Source organism: Sciurus carolinensis, chromosome 16 (genome assembly GCF_902686445.1).
Source record: "Sciurus carolinensis chromosome 16, mSciCar1.2, whole genome shotgun sequence".
NCBI lineage: Eukaryota > Metazoa > Chordata > Mammalia > Rodentia > Sciuridae > Sciurus > Sciurus carolinensis.
In genome coordinates, this window is record NC_062228.1 from 10,259,543 (window position 1) to 10,278,789 (window position 19,247).

The 19,247-nt window shown below is 39.0% G+C and overlaps 1 protein-coding gene across 1 annotated transcript in view; it reads right to left on the reverse strand.

Moving 5' to 3' along the window:
* Nucleotides 1–19,247, reverse strand: part of Cntnap4 (contactin associated protein family member 4) — a 241,960-nt gene that overhangs the window by 151,739 nt on the left and 70,974 nt on the right. The window contains exon 3 of the mRNA XM_047529627.1: nucleotides 13,425–13,618. Within this exon, the coding sequence (XP_047385583.1) occupies nucleotides 13,425–13,618 (194 nt within the window). The remainder of the gene's footprint in view (nucleotides 1–13,424; nucleotides 13,619–19,247) is intronic.

Consider the following 19,247-nt stretch of genomic DNA (forward strand, 5'->3'; position numbering starts at 1 on the left):
TCAAGTAATCACAAGAGCATCTCCTTATGCTAAAATAGCATCCTTCATGTCGATTCTCAAACACCGTAACAACAGCATGGAGTGTCTATCTCCCGGGAATTCGCAGTCTTGATTAATAAGTGAATATACTTTTTTAATAAAGACAGATACAGAGCATGCATTTTAACCAGTAGCATTTGGAGATTCACTTGTATCAGGGTGTCTTTGGGAATGAAGGTCAACATACAGGTAGAGGGAAACAGAACAAGAAAGAAAAAGACGAGTTTGAAATTCAGTTGATTAAGGTTACACAGGATTATTATTACAAAATAATCCAGGGAGACTCCCTGGGAATGACACTATGGCAGATGTCACTGGAAATGAATAAGACCCTAGAGGGAGTTTAGTGACTATTGGAAAAGTGATGAGGCGGGGGGAAGCTTGACAAGCAAGGGACTTGACGGTGGTTGGAAGGCCCCGAGGTGGGAAGGAATGATGGAAGCTGGTCTGGCAAGTATGCCACAGAGAAAGAAAGACAGTGACCCAGGAAGGAAGTACGGAAGTACCAGGGACTCTGGCGCGTGGCTTAGGAGCAGATATTAAGCATCTGAGATTCGAGTCATCAGTAAGGAAACAGTGGACGGAACCCGCCAGGTTTAGAGGAAGACAGAGCCATGGGGTCTACCCGCCAAGCAAACCATTTCAATAGAATCCAGTTCCATGTGGCCCTTTGCACATGGAGTGCATGTGACACTCCATCCCAGAAATGACCACAGATGTGTGCCAATCCACATGTACACTCATCCACCTGGTCCTCAGTGGAGAGCCCCGGCAGGCATCTGCAAAATGTGTGGTGAGGAACAAAGCAATGCCAGTTTCCCCACATTGAAATTTTATGCTTTGAACTACAATATGTTTTGATAAATACTAGAGGATTGATCTCATGATTTATCAAGGATAACATTCTACTTGCTTAAAGTAGATTATGTATAAAAACATAACCCTAAACCCACAGTTCAATCTTCTTCCTAGATTCCCTCCTTACAGGGCACAAAAAGACTGTTCTTGTGAAACGAACTTCAGCAGGAGAGAAGAGAACTAGAAGAATGGTGCATGTGTGAGGCTAGTTAGAGAGAACGACGGCGGGAACCTAGGATCTCAAGTCCCAATGTCCTCGGTGTTCAAATATTAGTCTATGGGTTGGGGGGAAACACGCATTTCTAAAATGAAGGGGGATGAGAGATTCTCCCTGCACCCTCATTCTATCAGCAAAGAAAACGAAGCTCAAACCTGATCTGACCCCCATATATTGTACACATGCATTGAGATGTCACACTGTATCCCAAAAATGTATACAATTATTATGTCAGTTAAAAATGTGCACATTTTTAAAAATAAAAGTGTGTGTTTCTGTGTTTGTGTGAAAAAAGTTCCACATTAACAAGAAGAAGAAGAAGAGGAGGAGGAAAAAGAGGAGGCAGAAGCAGCAGCTCACAGATATTAGGCTTTAGTAAATACCTTCTTAGGGCTTTCCTGGTCCTTTTCCTGTTTCACTCAGAACCGGGATCACTCTTTCCTGACCCGGATCTGAAACATGGGGAGCTAAGTGATGTGGACTGAGTAGCCCAGGCTCCAGTGCCGGTGGGAGGGATGGTTTCCGGTGAAGGGAGGGGAGGGCCAGGGTGTTTCCCCCCCACTCACCCTCTGCCTCCGGCAGCTCCTGGGCAGCCGCTATGTCTTTTACAAGGCTCCCGCTCCTGAGGGGATCCTGCCTTCCAGAACCCTCTCCTGGACAGCGCTTGCCGTGCTTCCGGTTCCAGCTGGACCTTGCCAGGCACTGGGCTCTGGATTCCCTCCTCGGGATCCCTCAGCTTAGGAGTCACAGGAACTTCCTGCTGCTGCTGAATTCTGAGTTGCCTCATCTCACATTTGGCTGCCCTGCTTTTCCATCACCTGCGACCAATTTCCTCTAATGACTTCCCAGTTTCGGATGCCCGAGGTAATTTCTGATTTTTCTGACTGGGCACTGATTCAGAGAACAATTCAGAACCAGAACTAAGGTCTTCTTTTTTCCTACTCTGTCATAATGTAGTCAAAGATCAGAGGCCACTGCTGTACATTGAGTGCCACCCAGTCATTACATAGCATCTAAAATTGCCACCAAAATTCCAAAAAATAATATATAATGCTTCATACTGTTAACTTCCAAATGCCTCTATCAATAAGTGTTACAAGACATTGTCTTATAACAAGTAGGAGATCTCTATTATCTATGTAACTTAATTTTTTGTGTCATTTTGGACCAATGGGACCCAGAAAGCTGGTATAATCTGTGTTTGCAGAAGTGACTGGCATTTGTGTCTGCAGACAGAAAAGCTCTCCTTCCCCGGTGTGAGGAGGGATCAGCCCACTCACGGAGGGCAGAGCAAAAAGGCCCAGCATGGCAAGTCCTCTCTCTCCTTAAACAGCTGCTTCCCTCTCTGCCTTTGTACATTTGAGCTCCTCCGGCCGTCAGAGTCTGGTTTCAATGACACCACCACCGGCTTCCCCGACTCTCCAGCTGGCAGGCAATAGATTACAGGACTGCTTGGTCTCCATGATTACGTGAGCCAATTCCCAGTATTTATGTATAAGATTATACATGTATTATGGTCTTCACAAAATAATATTATATTTAAATAATCTTGTTAATAAATAGTAAGCATTATTTATTAATAAGATAATCAATTTTATATATTGATAAATAATCTTATCAATACGATTATTATATAGACTCTTTTTGGTTGTGTTTTTCTGGAGCTGCCTAATGCAATCCATTTTCCCTAACTACCCAACACTTTTACGATTTCCTTCCTATCCATTCTACTCTATTATCCTTTGTTTCTTTCATCTGCATCTTGCTTTATCCCATTTGAAACCTTATATAAATCCAATCTTTGCCTGTTCTTCTAATAAACACCTATATTTCTTCCATTGTCCCCTCATCTCTTTCTCTTCACTCAAGATTCATTTTTTATTATCAAATGACAGCTCACTTCAAATTTTTGCATTCGTTTTGGAATTCACTCCAGAATGGTCCGTATCTTCTCACCCCATCTCCTTCTGATGGCTAGGCACTATTCCACTGTTTGGAGGTACTGGAATTTACTTAAGCCAATGACCTAATGCTGGTGGATTGCAGCAAGATTATTTTGCTCTTATTTAGCTTTCTCCTGGATTAACCACTAGTATCTTGGGTTTGATGCAGTAGTTCAAAGAAATTCAAAGAAAAGGCATTATAGTAAATGCATAACTATTATTTTGTTGTGTGCACAATTTGGAAAATAATGTCTTAAACAATACCATAGTTTTAAATCCTCTCATTTATTCTTGTTTTTGAGGAAGTATCTAGAATAAGGATGAAGATACTTTTGTATATTTCTGTCATTTTTTCCTTTATATGAACTGCCCACTTACATTTTGTCTCTTTAAAAAATAATTAAAGCTTTATTTTTACCATTAACTTTAGACTGTTTTGTGCCTGTGTCGTACAAAATTTTGTGTTGACACAAATATGCAATAACTCCACTAATATAGTAACCACAAGTACTATGTATTCAGTACTTCAAATACATGAAGTACTACAAATACTGAAGAACTTTATTTCCTTTGTTTATTTGCTTATTATTTATTTAGTTCTGGGGATGAAACCCAAGGCCTTCCACATGCTAAGCACATGCTGTACTACTGAGCTTAATTTTTTATTTTATTTTACTTTAATTAACTTAATGAAATAACCCTATATGGCTAGTGGCTACTGCATCTGATATTCCTTAGATATTAAGGAAATTGAGCCTTTGTCATGGGAAGGATAGGGTTAACATTTGGTCTACAGCTTTTTCATCTAGTCTTGGTCTTTAGCCAAATCCTTCTTGTAATATTAATTTAAGGAACGCACGGGAGCATACTGGATCTAAGATGATCAACATCCTACTGATGCTTTACACTGAACTAAGAATCTGCACCTGCTTGTCAAGTTTGTTGAGCAACTCGAAGTTTTACTTGGCTACAAATTGTAATCACCTGGGAATATTTTTTAACTCCCAATACCTGGGTTCCCACCTTAGACAGTCTCTCAGGGCATCAAAATTTGAAAGTATGGAAAATTTTAGGAACCATAGACAAAACCAGGGATTAACAAGCAACTGGGGATTAATGAGATGCAGGTACCCTGGAGAACAAAGTTGGCTTGGCAAGTGTCCTTGAGGAGTTACGCCATGACCAAGGTAGAAGTTCAGGGACAGCTAGAGCTCTTCTCACCTGAGGTGACCACACACCCCCAGGCATGTGCCTTGTGACCATGTTTATCCTGACTGAAGCCACTGGGATAATCAGAAGCAATTCAGCAATGCTAGACATCCATCATGTTGTGCCGTGTGTGCTGTGTGGTCACCTGTCCTAATCCATCTGTAAATCTAAGTGAACTTGCAAATAAATGAAGCCTATTCCATCAGAGTCAGTGGGGTATCCATCTTGACCCATGATTGCTGACTGTTGTGGGTGAATCGAGGTGGTATTGCTAGCATATAGACTAACAACATTTCCCAATCCATATTCTTTCTTTCAATGTCTTTTATGCAATTTTTTCACATAAATTTGTAAATATTATCTAATTTTTCTTTTTGGTTTTTCTTCTTGGTTTAGTTCCTTGTTAACTATGAGAAAAGGCCCATTCTAATATTGTATGTTTAGCTTTACATTGTCCTATATTTTCTGTTAATACTTTCCATCTGTATCTGAATTGTTTTAAATATTCAATTAATCTAGAATTTATATTGATACAGACAAGTTATTTATTTTTCCAAAGGTTTATAATTTACCAAGGCCCATAGTGACTTAGATATTCCTCATATATTTTTAATGCCTTATCTATCATACCAAATCTTTTAAGTGTATTTGGACTTAGTAATTAATGTTCTTCTTATTCTTCCACTATGTTTTAATATACCAATATCAATATGTTTTAATTAAGAAATGCTTATAATAAGCCAGGCCTGGAGGCACACACCTGTAATCCCAGTGGCTCTGGAGGCTGAGGTAGGAAGTTTGCAAGGTCATGTTCAGTCTCAGCAATTTAGCAAGGCTCTTAAGCAACTTAGCAAGACCCTGTCTCAAAACAAAACATAAATATGGCTGCAGAGATAGCTCAGAGGTAAAATGTCCTTGGGTTCAATCTCCAGTACCAAAAAGAAAAAAGTATATATAATATTTCTTAAAATGTCAATCCCCCTTACTACTATTCTTTTGCTAATTAGCTTAGCTATTTTCTTACATCTCTTTCTTCCTCTATGAAATTTAGAATGATCTCATTTTGGAGGTTATTTTAGGAAGAATGAGTAGCTTTATAAGTACTATCATCTCTTCAAAAACAGATATGTCCTATTGAATCAAGTCTTCTACATTCTTTAGTAAAATGCTGCCTATTTCTTTTAATATCTTGTACATTTCTTAATAAGAGTCTTCCTTGATATTTATTCTCTCTTTTTTGGTTCAGTTAGAAGTAGAATATGTACTCCTTTTATATTATCTACTTATTTATGTGTAGGAAAACAAATTAGGGATTTTAAAAATTAATTTTTTGTTAGGCACACTACTGAATTACCTTTTAAAGTAATAATCAGATGATTCTCTTGGATCCTTAAAGAATATAATTATATTAGTTCCAAATCTTAGCTCTTCCTTTCCAGCTTCATATATTTTTTTCTATCCTCTTCTAAAATTGAATTATGTTTGATAAGTTTGAAAATCCAAGATGGAAAATTAGGAAAGCAAGCCTAAGGTTTAGTTTCATCTGGGTCAAATACAGCCACGAAGAAAGACTTCAAAGGGACAGAATTGCTTCCAAGAGAGGAGATGCCAGATGTAGACTCCTGGGGCTATGGAATGAGAGCCACTGGAAGCAGGCATCTGAGACCCCACATCACAGCCATGATAAGAGGGCATGGAGGAAAAGGGACAATGCTATTGTCACTAAACTGTCACACAGTTGAATGGGAGAGAAGCTCATAATGTATGTTTAAAACACGTTGCTCTCTGATCGACCATTTGAGGATGATCTTGACGAGGGTGAACACTTTCAGGAGGCGCCAAATCAGATCTCTTGCTAATTCTAATGAATACAACAAGTTTTACTTTCCTGCTTAGAGACAAATCAAGTTTAAGAACTTAAAACAGTATTACCTACATCTATCCTCCATTGCTATGCGACGTATTGCTATGTGAACTCAAGGGAGTTCACAGGTATTTTCTTGTATATTATATATTGATATAATATATTGATATAAAGCTCCAACGTATATGTGCCAGTACAAGTTTATGAGAAGGGACTGATATGACACTCAACAGAAGGGACATACTGGATAGAGAAGGTGCCTAGCAAACTTAACTGTTCTGATTCATGATTGATGACTTCTTAAAAACCAAATGTCGGTATATGTTAACACCTTACCAGATATATGGTGTCCAAATATTTTCTCCCTTTCTGAAGTATGTCATTTCACTCCATTAATTGTTTCATTGCTGTGCAGAAGGTTTTTAATATAGTATATCTTTTTATTTTTTTGGTGTTTTGTTTTTAGTGTCGTGTCAAAAAAAAAAAAAAATCCCAAGAGCTAGTTCATAAAGTTTCCCACTCTATTTTTTTTAATTATTTTTATAGTCAGAGATCCTCAAATGTAAGTCTCCAATCCATTTCAATTTGATTTTGGTAGATGGTGCAAGGTGAGGACCCGATTTCATTATTTTGCATATGGATAGCCACTATTCTCAAGCACTACTTGTCCAGAATTTCCCCATCACACATTCCTGACAGCCTTGTGAGGGATCCACTGGCCATAAAAGTGTGGGTTCACTTCTGGCCTCCATTCTATTCCCTTGGTCTGATTTCATACCAGCAAAACACTAGTTGCATTACTAGACCTTTATAATATGTTTTGAAATCAGAGTGTGTGACACCCCCAACTTTGTTCTTAAAATTGTTTTAGTTGATCAGGGTCCTCTGAATTTGAATTTCAGGGTTTATTGCTTCTTCTTTAAAAAATACTCATTTGGGTATTGATACAGATTACTTTGGGTAGATTGCTCTGGGTAGTATGGACATTTTAATAATACTAAATATTCTAATACAAGAATACAGAAAATACTTCTAATTATTCATTTGTATTCATTAAATTCTATTCATTAATTTCTTTCAGCAATATATTGTAGCTTTCAGTATATAGCTGTTGGTTAAATTTACCTCAAAGCATTTTATTCTTTTTGATTCTATTATAAATGAGATTTTTTAAATTCCTTCTTGGAACAGGAAAAGGGAGAAGAAAGAATGAGAAAGTACTGTGAAATGAACTGGAGCAAATTTTATTCCATACTTGTATAATTATGTCAAAATGAACCCTAATATTATGTAAAACTAAAAGAAACTAATAAAAAATAGATTAAAAATTTCCTTGTTAGATAAAGTTCATCATTTGATATATGGAAACTAAATACATAACAAAAATAAAAATATAAAGAACTCCTTCAACTCAATAGCCAAAAAAAAAAAAAAAAAAAAAACCAGGTACATGAATAGGTGCTTAACACCATTGATCATCAGGGAAATACAAGTCAAAGCCAAAAAGATATCAACTCACACCTGTTAAGCTGTCTACTGGAACCCTTGCACACTGTTAAGGTTTTTAAATAGCAAATAGCAAGAGCAATTATAGAAAACAGGGTGTGGTACACAAGTTTCTTGAAAAATCAGAAATACCATGTGATCCAACAATCCTACTCTTTGGTATTTATCCAAAAAAACTAAAATCAAGATCTTAAAGAGCCATTTATACTGCTGTGTTCATTGCAGAGATAGCTGAGATGTGGAAACAACTTAACTGCTTAGACAGATGAATAAAGAAAATGTCACACACACACACACACACACACACACACACACACACATACACACACACACACACATGAATAACATATGGAATGTTATTCAGCCTCTAAAAAGGACAGAAATTGAGCCAGTAAGGGACAACATGGATAAACCCTGAGGAGCTTATTTTAAGTGAAATAAGCCAGCCATAGAAGGACAAATACTGCATGATCCCACTTATATGAGGAATCTCAAATCGTCAAGCTCACATAAGCACAGAGTCGAACGGTAGGAGAGTAAAACAGGGTCACTATTCAACGTGCATCACGTTCCAGCTACACAGGCGATTGAGTCCTAGAGACAGCTGCACAGCATCAGGCCTAGAATCAACACTATTATCTTGTACGCTTAAAAATTTGTTAAGAGGATATTTTTTAGAAGATATTTTTTGTTGAAGATGGACACAATGCCTTTATTTTATTCATTTATTTTTAATGTGGTGCTGAGGATCAAACCCAGTGTCTCACTCTGCTAGGCAAGCACTCTGCCACTGAGCTACAGCCCCAGCCCAAGAGGATATATTTCATTTTAAGCCTACTTACCATGATTTTTCTTAAATGCAGTCCTGTTGTTTTTTGTTTTTTGTTTTTTGGAACCAGGAATTGAACCCAGGGTGCTTAATCACTGAGCCATATCCCCAACCCTTTATATTTTTTTACTTTGAAACAGGGTCTCACTAGCTTGCTTACAGCCTTGCTAAGTTGCTGAGGCTGGCTCAAATCTGCAATTCTCCAGCCTCAATCTTGGGAGCTGCTGGGATTTCAGGCATGTGCTTCCATGCCCGGCTAAAATGCAGTCATCTTTTAATCATGCACAAGTTAATCATTTTCAAAGGGTGGAGAACTCATGGTTGAACAAATATAAACAGGAAACTTCCCGAGGATATAAGCTAATAATGTAGACTTTAATGAAAAATATCTTTTTGGGATTAGTGTCTTGAAAGACAGAAGCAGCATAAGGCACTCCCTGGGCACACACCACGTTGTGCAGTGCATTAAGCTTGACAACCTGACATGTTGACGTACATGGCGTTAGTACTGCTGTACTTTATATCACTGCAGATGTTTTGTAGGCTTAGGTCACTAGAATAAAGGTACAACATGGAGAGAGCTAGGGAAAATGTCACCTGCGAGAAGGGGTCATCCACCTGGCTTATTGCAAATCCCCCATACAGTTCTATCTTCCCAGGTTTTCTACTGGATTCCCTAGGCATTTGGTTATTTGACTTAAAACAAATGCATGCTAAAAATCTGCAGGTAGTGCTTCCATCTTGTCTGGCTTACAGAGCTGACAACTCAATCAGTCTCCTTGATAACAGTGACCTGAATATTTTGTGACGGGTGGTACTTGTATCTAATTGACTACGCTATGTCACAAGGTCTCCAAGTCTTTTGCCAGTCAAACCCAGAACCATGACATTAGACACTTTTGGTCCAAAAACAGAAACAAAGATGTACTCAGAGATACACTAAAAGCTTTTGTTTAAAAAACAGATGCAACCGAAATTCATAAAAAATAAAGTGTTGTTGTGTTTAACAATCATATTAACTTAACTAAGTTATAAGGTCAGTACTGCCCCACTCTTTCTAGTCCACAGGATAAAAGAACCTTGAGTGTTTATCAGAGAGAATTTGGATGGCAAGTTCTTGCACATGTCGATCTACTTAAAATAATTTCTAAGATGTTGGTTTCATGATATTTCGGCAATTGTTCTTAAATGAGCAAAAATTACACCTTACATTTACTTTTCCAATCACTTAACAATAAACTGGCTGAAAAGAGTTTTTTCATCTTAGATGTGGAAGAATTTTATTTTGTCTTCAATTTCAGAGGAGCAATTTTAGTGGCTCTCATTTTCTAAATTTTCATAAAATATTTATTCCCCATCCAGCAGAGTACTTTGTAGAAATTACATTTTATGAACGTTAGGCTATAAATTTTATTCTGAAGAAAAGTTTTAATGTATTTTTTTAAATATCATATACCTATCAAGTTCACATTTCCATTAAGCAGTCTGCATAGATAATAAATAAAATACTTTGTCTTTCTGTTAAGGATTATTTGTAAGAAGCAGTAGAGCATTTCATGAATTCTTTCACGTGGGGAGATGGCATTGTTCTCTCTGGTGCCTGATGTGAGATGAAGGGTCCTCACTATAGCACTTCAGCCAAGTTCGTTGTCTCTACTGAGCTTGTTTCTAAACTGATAACACTTGCCTTTTCTTTCTCTATCACATACTTGTAAAACGCCTAATGTGCTTCCTAACTCTCTTTCATGGATTTACTTGTATCCTCTGAAGCACACTGCGACCCTCTGAAAGGAAATTGGCATATTTTGTATAATCAGTATATATCCCATAATGTCTAGAAAAGCTGGGCAAAAACAAGTTAGGAAATATGTATTTGTTAAGTGTGACCAAGGGTTAACTTCCTTCATATGTACATCAATTCAAGATTATTCTTTGAGTTTAAAAAAAAAAAAAGTTTGAACTGAAGTGATCTATGTTCTTCCAGGTCAAAAGTCAAGACCCCAGACATAGCTTGCCAGGTTTCACTTTTCCTGTGTTGGCAACTGCAGAATCACAGAGAGGGAGCTTCCCTCAGAGTGAGCCCAGAATGACTATGGAGTGGACTAGACCTCTGCCCCCAGGGATGACCAGGAGATAAACACAAATATACAAACATAAATATATAAATACATGTAAATCTGCATAAATATAGAACTATATAATAGGAAATATGTACATAAATATGTAAGTAAAATATTCATATACAAATATATGTACTTACACAAACATGTAGAGAGCGTGTGTGTATGATTTAGAGATTTGGGGGTTGTTCCACCTTTTCCATAATCTTAGATACACTATGTGCAGCATTCTCTTAATTTTGATCTTAACACTCAAAGTTATCCCTTGGCTTTCTTCATCATGCCAAAAATCATTATCCAGTCCTTCTCAAACCTGACAATCCCAACTGACCAGGACTCTCAGTGGTCATCACACAGAAAATTGCATCTCTGGGTATCTCCTAAGCTCATGGTTCTGGTCATACTTCTCCTGCTTCATAAACTACTTTCCTTAATCCTTCCAAAATCTAAATCATAATGCTTTCCTCAAGATCTACTTCTTGGGGCTGGGGATATGGCTCAGTTGGTAGAGTACCTGCCTCGCAAACACAAAGCCCTGGGTCCAATCCCCAGCACCACAAAAAAAAAAAAAAAAAAAAAAAAAAAAAATCTACTTCTTGGACAAATTCAGTCTAATCTGCCCTCCCTCCATATTCTGTCCACTACCAAAACTTTAGGAGTCTGTACTTAATATTTGCATGCTCTTCTGAATATTTCCCTGCTTTGTGCTTAGGGTGCCCTAACTCTTCCACTGCATTAACATGAATTCTTTCAATATCTCCCAGAAATGTGTACAAAGATAGGCACAGATTAGGAGATCGACACCTTCAGAGCTCTTCATTTATTTACTGGTTCTTTTGCTAATTCATTCAACGAAAGCATCATGTTACCACACTGAATTTTGGATGACAGAAATGCTAATATAGATGAGAAGGGGAAAAAAACATAAAAAAGTACAAAATGTGTAAGTGAAAGAAAACAACCATCATCCTAACACTATGAAGCCAGTAAAACACACACACACACACACACACACACTAAAAGGAAGAGCTGAGAGGGGCAGAAGCTTACTGTAGGACATGAGCATCCTACAAGGAAGCACACTTCATTCAGCCATTCATTCATTCGTCTCCTTATTTTCCATTCATTCCACATTTGGTATTCGTCTGCAACATGCCAGGCACTGTTACACTTCGGGGATGCTGCAATGAAACCGGGGAGACGCAGCCTTTAGTTACAGGGAGCTCACACTCGAGAAGGGAAGACAACGAATAAACCCACAAATCACAGCCCAGTCTAAGAGGCAGCGTTACCTGAACAGGACTAGAGAGGAGCCACGCCTTGACTTTTATTGGCTCGGATTAGTAAGGACACCATGCAGGCCACTATTTCACCCTGAATGCCTCATCTTTAAGAGGAGTAAGCAAAAAAGGCAAATGGCAAAGCCTTGGCTTGACTGTCCCCAGCCTGACGAACAGGAACACATTAATTTTCATGGTCGATCTATCCCTTTAAGAAAATCAAAACCATACCTTTTAATTAACACAGCTAAATATTACCAGGCCATAGCCACTCCTCATCCAGTTTAAAATCCAATGCTTAATTTACAAAGAAAAGAGTAAAAGATAACCCAAACTCCTAGTTAAAATAAATACCTCATTAAGCTTTCATTGTTATTGGTTCATAATTACTGTTTATTTTATCCCTAGTTTGAATGGTGCTCATGGAATTAACTCAACCTTAATATTCAGTTGTTTTTTAATTTTTTTTTTTCAGTCTTATACACAGTTTCAACTTTCTCTGGATTTTAAACCACCTTCTCTTAAAGATGCTTGTAGGAAACTTGTACCGGCCCACTGTTCTCTCCGAAGAGTATGGCTACCTCTTCTCAATTCAATGTATGTCAATAAACATGGACTGAATGGCCTCCAAGAGCTTTTGAGATACAAAGGTGAATAAATCGCACTCCATTTCTTCAATGAGTTTATAATGTGTAACAGAGTTCCAGGAAGTTTCAAAAAAGAGGCAATTGACAGGTCAAAGAAAATTATCATTATGTGCCCAAACAGGCTTCCAAATTATCTGTGTGCTAAGAATAATGCTTCATTAAGTTACTCATTTTCTCTGGTTCCAGCAGCCAGCCAGAGGGGGAAAATAGTTCTTTGATTGCAGTGTGCTATCCCAGGCCCACATGGATCCAAACAAATGCTTTCCTACACTGAGAATTCCTTTCTTTGTTATCCAGCACGTTTCCTCTTCCTTCTATCAAGAGCTCATCTTCAGTCAGCCTCCCAGAGATTCTCCCACTTGGTCAAAACCTGCCTCTCACAGAGGGGGCGTCCCAGGGTCCCTCTGCACAGCACCCAGCATTTGCACAATTTAAAGAGACCACAGACAGGTTTGGATATGAATCCTATCATCCCTATGCACATATGCACATATCTATAACTCCACACACAAGCTTCCCCTTTCTAGAGAGACAGGTGACACAGGAGCCATCAGAGATAGATAAATTCCTTTTGATTCATTTTAATTAAAGACAGTGAAAAACTGCATGTTATTGAACAAAATTTGTTTTTGTACAAGTCTTGCTTATTTCTTAGGATTTCACACTATCAAAGGGACTATCAGGACTTGTTTTGAATTTCCAAGGACTCTGTGAAATAAATTTACCTTTAGTATTTCCATCAATTTGCCAAGAACGCTATTAAAAGATTAAATATTTGCCCTGTTTTCTCTTAGAAGCACTTTCGAAGCAATTCTGAAGATTCTGTGTGTGTTTAAGAGATGGGCAAAGAAGCTACAGCTACGACCACACCTCTTTCCCTAGGAGACCTTGGCTTTAATTAAAGAAACATACCCACATGCTGTCTTCTTGTCGGTACTGTTTCCAGTTCCTGCCACTGTCGCTGAACATCAGGAGGTAGCTGGTCACCCAGTTGGAGCTCCCATATCCCCCTTGGGTGGCCACAGAGGTGATCTCCATTCTCTCTCCAAGGTCGATCTGCAACCACTGGTATTTGTTGGACACCAGCGGAGACCACCCACCGGCTCCTTTTATGAAAACAGAAGCAGGAGAAATTGGGAAAGAAGAATTAGTTAAAAATCTGTGAGTGGAAACATCAACCAGAATGTTCTCTTCTATGAAACTTAGGAAAGTGAAATTTCCAGAATATGAAGCGTCTCCGAACTGTAGAAAAATATAGGAAAGCAAGAATTTAGTGTAAATGGCTGAAGCCCATGTTGGTTATGTTCATTTCCACATGCTGTGAAGAACTCCAATTCTTGCTGAATGATTTAGGTGCCTCCTTGGAAAGATGAACTCGCAGGTCAACACTTGGAGCATGCTTACTGCTGACGTGCATGAGTGGGTACTGTTGAGCCATCCGTTCACCCAGGGATGGATATAAAGGAAATCTTCTAGATCTGGAGGAACTGGAAAACTACTTTGGTCATATTCACACTTTTAAAACAAGGAAATAAAAGTTCATTGTTAAACTTTGGTAGACAATGACTAAGGAACAGTCCTACCCCCATGGCTGTTTTGTCTCCTGGGAAGGACAGACACTGACAGGCAGGTGGAAGACACAGCATGAAAACACTCATAGCAAGACAACGTGCAGGAAGTAATAACACCAAAGAGGACGGACAGCTCTGTACAGCGGTGACTGTAGTCGACCTGCAACCTTGTACGATTGTTACCTTTTCCATTTTGCAGGTCAGTTATTAAACATGACCATCTCTGCGGTTGCTCATGGCGATAGTGCTTCAAGTATGGAAACTGGCAACTCTACAAATAAGCACCCACCCAACAAGTTTACCAACACACCACCACGCCCTCTTAGAAAGGGAAGAGTTAGGTGAAGGAGTGGGAGGAAGCAGAACCAGGGAAAAAGTCTTAGCAAGTTGAGCTTCCGCCCTGAGAAGTGGAAAACAGGAGTTTGATGTACACTAAAGGAGGTTTGGGTAGAGCAGAATATATTGTGCTCTTTTTTTTCCAGTACACACCAGATTATAGCTGTGATTCCTGTCTGTCTTGTTAAGAGGATTCATTTTTCCAGTTTAATATAGTAATTTTGGAAATTACTTTGGGAATTTATTTTTTAAAATACTGACATTGATGATTATGTAGGTAATACATAATTGTCACAAAACTCATGAAGTAGGGCATGACACATTCTGGAATCCATATTTATCTGATATCCAACACCTATTAAGATGCAGTATCTATTACATAATATTATCACAAATGGGAACATTAGTGTCTGTTTTCTTTTCCCTACTCTTTTGCCACCCACCTCAAGGTTCCGGTAATGAGGTCTGAAATTTTCAGCAGAGATCAACTTTACTTTACAATTTTTACATGAGCATTATTTTTGACATCTGTGACCTATTTTATGAAACCTTGAGTACATCCCCAGTTCAAAGAGACCCAGTGAATATTTGCCATTATGGCGGAGGCACATGCCATTGCAGGACTCGAAGGGACACATCTGTGTTGACAACTATTTTATAAGTCTTAAAGAGTCTTTTTGATGGTGGAACACAACGCAATGACCCTCTGGTAAATGAAAGGCATAGCTCTTTGCTACTTACTACTCCAAACAAGAGAAGGCTGCCAGTCAGGGTCACAAGGGGTTACACCAGGGGACAGGACAATAATAAGCTGCAGTTATAAGAGGTAGTTAATATATGGCAAATGGGGTGAGGTGAGCCAGGTTTTGTGGGCTCCTGGTGGACCGACTAATTTGAATAATTTCTCTAGGAAACTCTGGGACATAGGGGCTGCCTCTAATTGTCGGTACCTACCTTCGGTTTGATAAGGACTGATGCATAGTGACCCCACATGGTGACTGACCAGTTTAGGACGTGGTTGGGGTATAGCTATAATCAACTCCTCAAGGGGAACTGACCAGTATAGACCATCTTCTACAGGTGCCATGCTACCCACTAACTTCCGCTTGCATTAGGGCACAATTCCCAGTATTACTGACACCACTCTTTAGGACTACTCTTTCAGATTTTCTTCTTTCTTAAAGCTAAATCACGATCCAAAAAAGTCACACACAGAGCTCTCTCCCTCTTTTATTAGATCCAGAATATTTATACACTTTGCAAAATTTTTGGTTAGTAAATGTTGACTTCTAATTTTCTCTAGTCTTTGCCCTTGAAGAACCTGTGACTTGGGTGAAGCTCTCTTGGTCACCAATACCCGCTACCTTGCTTAGGTTGGAGTAGAATATTCTCAGATTTTGGGCAAGAGAGCTTGCTGGGTAGACATGGGCGATGGCTGAACTGGAGTGTGCTGGTGCTGTTTGTTTAGCACTGCTCTCTGCAGACCATGAGAGCTGTGTCTTACTCCTGCCAACTGCAATCCACATGGAAGTCGTTCCCGAAGGATCCGAAGTGCACCTTAAATAGTACCCTGCCACAAGCAGCTCAGGGCGTTCTTGAACCCTCCATGGGAACTGCTCCATAGCCTTATTTTAAAATCTGAGCCAGGGTTTCTTCCACACTTCATTTCTTGGGATTCCATGAAACAGCATCCATCCTCCTCCACTTACCTACTACGGTAGGACTTAGTATTTGTGCAGTAATGAGTACTTTCTGTCAGACGCTCCGGGCGGCAATGTTATTTAATTCTCAAAGCGACCTTTTTCATAGAAGATGAGTCAGATACAGAGCTTGAACATCTTGTTCTTGCCCACAGAGCAGGCAAGAGGTACAGGGCTCTTAACAAGGACACAACAGCACCTCTTACATTGCCAAGGTAGCTAAGTGGGGACTGGAATTTCCCTATGGCTATAGAAAAAACAGTGCTGAGGGGAATAAGACACCCTTAGGGTTTAGCAACCTTCCTCCCTCTGGTTACCAATGGACCCTGTCTTAGAAATGCAGGCGTGGCGGGGTGGTGAGTGAAGGAATAGTCCCTTCCATTGGTCTACCTAACCTTACTACTTCACCCCAATCAAAAGCCTCAAAGTTGAACGTCTTCTGGGATCTGATGTTAACCAAGCATCCTTGGTCCTCTTATTGCTACCACTGTCTATCTCTCTGAATTTCTATCCTTTTTTATAATGAGACGTTAAAAAAGGTAAGTGCCCCCAGACAGCTATCATCTTTACTTGGATGTTCTACATTTGGAATTTTACCTGTAGCATCTTATACCTCTGAGAAAAATGCCGATTAGTTTGCTTCTTGCTCTTTCTAGTTAATTTTAATGATCTAAAATCAGTAATGAGGTGTTTTTTTTTTTTTCCCAATCTGGAATTTCACAGTATTTCTCTGACATTTCAGCACACCTTTATAGACCAGTATTTAAAACGCAAACATAAGAGAAACACAGCAAGGAAGAAAGAATCAGCATGATTCTTGCGGGTTAAAATTGGATCATCAATTCTCATCAGGAGAGAGTGGAGCCCCTCACTGACCGCTCCCTCTCCCCAGTGTTGCTCACGGTTCCACTAGCCCACTTGAAACATTTGCAGTTAATTGACCTTGAACATTTCAATTTCTTACCTGTGGTGAAAAGGTACTACTGGTATGCAAATTAAGCCATGTCATTAACAAGGTACACTGATAAAGTAATGGAAATTCAGATGCTCCTAGGCTTTACCAAGCAATTTCAGCAGGATCAGTCAGCCACAGGGAATCCAGAGATTGCTGTGGGGTTTTAAGCTGCGTGGCTCTGCAGATGTACCTGGTGTAAGCGCGTGACAGAGCGCGCTTGTTCTAACTTCAAGATGAACGTTGAAGAGCAATATGGAAGATGTGAGACAGACAGACTTTGGTATGCCAGATCATGATGGCGGGAAGGGACCACTGTGGCACAGGAGGCATATACACCCAGAGCTGGGGTCATACTCCACCGGCTGTGTGGCCACGGCCACCATCCAGGCTGCTGGAGACACCCTATCAACACCTTCACTTTCTTCAGGGAGAAAGTGACGCCAACTCCAGCAAATCGTAAACTCTCAACTACTATAAATAAAATGCTACAGTGAATTATTTATTAACTAAACCTTTCAGCTGCTAGTCAAGTGTTGTTTGTCCTTAATGTGCTTTTATTATGTCAATATATTCAACAACCCAGTGAACCAATACCTAGAAAAATAAAGACCGTCTCTATGTCCCCCTTGCTAGTCCACAATTATGGATACTTAACCCATCAAATAAAAACTGGAGTCCCTCTGGTTCATTCCCTCCGTTCCCAGTTTGCAGGCTTCCTTTCTCCATCCCCGTTCTCCTTTTCCTCCCGTGTTGGCCTTGTTCCTGAGACTTGGCGTAACAGGGCCATCCATCTGTGCAGGTGGAATCATCCCTTAGCTTTCACGTTATAGTCTGAAAATTCACCCTTAAAAATAAAAATCCTCCCCCTTCCTAAGACTCTTATACACTGTTGTGCGACTCTGCAAATTAAACTCAAAATGCCTATTACGTGCCGATTGATTTCTCCCATATTCAACAAGCACAAGAGTATATGGTGGTTGTAACTTTTTGAGTTGTGAAACAATTTTAATTGCTGTTGGCTCCAAACAAAGGAGCTGTGATCACAGTAAAATTGAGCTTTGAAAAAAATTTAGTGACCAGACGGCCACACAAGATGGCATCTTTTTGATCTGTGACCTACCACTTTTAAATATCAGATTTTTAAGGAGCCTGTTTCTAGAATATAAGTTGCTATGAATTATTAGGAAAAGCGAAGCAAAGTAAAAATTACCCAGTGCCTATTTTATGCTAAGCAATTTACCAGAAGTCGTATGTATTGTATTAAACTTAATTATCAAAATTATCTAGTGAGATGAAATATGCTCTCACATCTCTTCAAATACAGCTTTAAAACATTTAGAGAAGATAAGTAAATTTTCCCAATATTATGCAAATTATTTTAGTGTCAGTGAGAAATTACTTATTTTTAAAGTTATTTTAATCTATGTGAGAATGTCATTTTAAAAATTACCCCCTTTTTCATCTATACCCCTGGAATAATTACAACTATCATTGCCTCATAGTGGTATATTTTATCCCAAGAACACATTCAGGTAATAAATTCAGTGTTATTCAATTATAAATAAGCTGGCTAGCTGAATTATGTTTCAACCTCGTATATCCTACCTTCTAGATATCACCAACATTTGCTGCTGGACAGGGAGACAGCTTTAAGAAAACATAAGGGGGAAAAAAATCCTCTTGGTTAGAACCTTAAATACAGATAAGAACCACATCTTTCCCCTAGTGAAATTAAGAATAGCATGGTGGCCATTCCTGGTGGTTATCAGTGAAGGGAATGAAACAGTCTTATACAGGTAGGAGCTGGGTAGCTAGCAAGAGATTAAAGTGTAAGAGGACACAGGTGTTCAAGGACACAAAACACAAGTGACCACAGTTGAATGACACTCCAAGCCACCATTAGGACATCTCAAGTTCTAGAAAATAATTGGTTTAATTAAAACTGTCATCGGATGGTTTCCCTCTAAGATAATTACTTTTTTTCCATAGGTGATTTCATCTAGATTTCCCCAAGAGTCTAAGTTTGCCTGGATCATTTTGATCTTGACATTAAATTACAATAATGCAAGGAAAAGGAAACAACATGGTCCCAGAATCTGCCTGGTTCCACCACATGGCCTGTGTTGCCTACCAAGCCCCATTTAGAACCTCTTACGTCTTGTATTTTACCAGT